The sequence below is a fragment of the Nannospalax galili genome, unplaced genomic scaffold (genome assembly GCF_000622305.1).
Source record: "Nannospalax galili isolate Female #2095 unplaced genomic scaffold, S.galili_v1.0 scaffold1484, whole genome shotgun sequence".
Lineage (NCBI taxonomy): Eukaryota > Metazoa > Chordata > Mammalia > Rodentia > Spalacidae > Nannospalax > Nannospalax galili.
This window is the reverse complement of record NW_008351512.1, coordinates 297,559-300,381: the sequence shown is the minus strand read 5'-3', so window position 1 is coordinate 300,381 and position 2,823 is coordinate 297,559. Positions and strand designations below refer to the sequence as shown.

Here is a 2,823-nt window from a genome sequence, read left to right as displayed (position 1 = left end):
CTATTAGACTTATCCATAATTCATCAGGTATTACAGTTTTGTGATGCATATCTGGCCTAGATTTACCATGTGCTTTTCAACATACAAATGTCTTTAATGCTTAATGCTTATTTAAAGTTTGTTTAATTTATTAATGAATATTAGAATATATTAATTAGCATATTTACCCAAAAGGTAGTATGAGATCAACTAATATCAGTTTGGGAGTTATTCCATCCAAATTTTTTAATGTATGTTCTTTAATTTTAATAGCAAACACACAGCATCTCTCAGCTTTACAAACAAAGAAACTCAGGCACAGAAATGTTACAAGCATTGAATAGTATTCTAAGCCAGAGTTAACCTGCAGCTCTGCTTTAATCCTCGTGTTCCTGCCCTGAATAGTCTTGCCTTTTGAGTGACACAGAATAGCTGATAATGGTATTGAGATGCTATTGCATAGGAAATTATGAGAGGCTGAAAAATTGCTCCAGGTGTTTTTGAAATAAGGTAGTAGAGAACCAGCATATACACAGATGATAAAGACTCAGCCAAGGTGTATAAAGGAGTTAGACTCTAAATAGCTCAGAGACACAAATAGCACAACTCATTGGGTTTGAAATGGTGGAAAATGAACAGGGTAATATGTATGTATGGAAAATCTTAAATATTTTCAATAATGAAGGATGTTAATGATTGGATTGGACCACCAAATAACAACGGTGCCATCAAAGAAGTGACCATTAATGCAGATACCACTTGCGGAAACGGCTGGGTGTGTGAGCATCGGTGGCGGCAAATCAGGTGGGAACATGTTCTGTGAAATATTATCTCATTCCATAACATTTCATTGTAAATCTTTGAAGCTTTAGGGTACAGAATTTGACATGTTTGTGCTTTTAGGAACATGGTTGCCTTCAGAAATGTAGTTAATGGCCAGCCTTTTTCAAACTGGTGGGACAACGGCAGCAACCAAGTAGCTTTTGGAAGAGGAAACAAAGGCTTCATTGTCTTTAACAATGATGACTGGTAAGTGTATACCAATTAAATGAGGATTTTATATTATTATATTCATGTATCATTCTTAACTTTCCCTAATCATTAGAAATGTTTATATCTGAGAATTTTTATATTAATGAATTTAAGGAAGCAAAGATATCTGCAAATTGCAGAAAATACAAAGTGTCTATGTTTCTTGTCTCATTTTCCCATTTTCCCCATATTTCAGGTGAACTCTTGTGTATTCTTAGCATGTCATTCGTATACATTCATATTTAATGCTCATAAAGTGCACGCCATAAAACACATAATCATAAGAGACAAAATCACTAAAGAATGTACAGAGTATTAGAGTATCTGAATGTCAACTGTTATTTTATCCATTCTTCTGATAAATTGTCTTCAGGTTTCTATTTCTGTATGATAAATGTTTTTGAAGTATATCTGTAGTTCCTCATTATATATTCTTGCTTTCAGGGGTGCTTAATTGAGCTTCTAAGACTTTCATTAAAGTCCTTTCATTTGGGACAATAACATCCTATCTGTATTAATGATCACCTCTTGTGTAGGACTATAGCTCAGAGAATCACTATGCAAGCAGGTGAAATCTCTCCAAATTCAACCTCTACTCATGTTTAAATTATACTGAGCAGAAAGCGTAATTTATTACTGAAAAGAAAATAATTGTATCATTACTTGTATAATTGTATCATTGTGACAATAATTGTATCATTAGTGACAAACATATAGCTAACTTTGTAATTTCTTTCATCTTCTATGTGGACGAATTAAAATAAATTTGTACAAATAGCTTTATATTCCAAACTGTATTTCTCCACAGAAATCTAGATTATTTTACCTTCTAGCCCCAGGTCTTTTAGCAGCATGCAAGCAAGCAAGTTTTGGAGAAATGATACTATTACCATTCCTAAAATTAATTAGTGTTTTCTTTAGGTCAGCAGAAGACAAATTTTAAATGAATATGTTCCTCACAGGTGGTGGTTTTATCTGAAACCTACACTGACACACTTTGACTTTCACCGCTTGGTAGAATTCCCCACAAACTGGGAATCTACTAGGCTGTGAAAAGAGGAATAGATCCTGAAAATATTTTCACTCCATCTGGAGACGTCTTCGTGTTGGGATTTTCTCACCGAGGCCTTTTCTTCTTACAGTCCCACAGCACAAAGTTCTGGCATCTGTTTTAGAGACTGTTGTTCCTTGTGCACTTGACTGTGTTGAGCTTAATTTAAATATTAACTTTTTGTGCTTTCAGGTCACTGTCAGCAAAGTTACAGACTGGTCTTCCTGCTGGCACATACTGTGATGTCATTTCAGGAGACAAAAGCAATGGCAGTTGCACAGGAATTAAAGTCCAGGTTTCCGGGGATGGCACAGCGCAGTTTTCCATTAGTAACTCAGCTGAGGACCCATTTATTGCCATCCATGCTGAATCAAAATTATAAAGCCCCGAATAAATAAATATTGAGCACATCATTCAATTTTCCTTATTTATTTATGTATATGTATATGTATGTATATATGTCTTTTTTAGTTATGTATTTACTATTACCGTGTGGGAGAAAGTTCCTGTGTGGGTGTGGGTCATTGAACCACTCTCAGGAGTTCATTCCTGTCCTCTCCTTTTCCTACTTGTTCTAGTTAAAACTCAAGTCACCAGTCTGGATTGGCGTTCCCTTTTATACACTGTTCTTGCCACTATCCTGATTATACCTCAGATTTTATAGTTCATTACTCTTGCATAAAAGCTATAAGCTCTCAATTTGAGTAAGTTTTAAAAATTTAAAAGTCACATATAATTGCACTACTTTAAGATAACTAGCC

General features: G+C 34.6%; 1 protein-coding gene across 1 annotated transcript in view; it reads left to right on the top strand.

The window, feature by feature from the left end:
• LOC103746311 (pancreatic alpha-amylase-like) overlaps positions 1–2,448 on the top strand; it is a 13,078-nt gene extending 10,630 nt beyond the window's left edge. The window contains exons 8-11 of the mRNA XM_029553725.1: positions 8–27; positions 665–783; positions 883–1,008; positions 2,255–2,448. Of these exons, the coding sequence (XP_029409585.1) occupies positions 8–27; positions 665–783; positions 883–1,008; positions 2,255–2,444 (455 nt within the window). The 3' untranslated portion in view covers positions 2,445–2,448. The remainder of the gene's footprint in view (positions 1–7; positions 28–664; positions 784–882; positions 1,009–2,254) is intronic.
• The last annotated feature ends 375 nt before the right edge of the window (positions 2,449–2,823 follow it).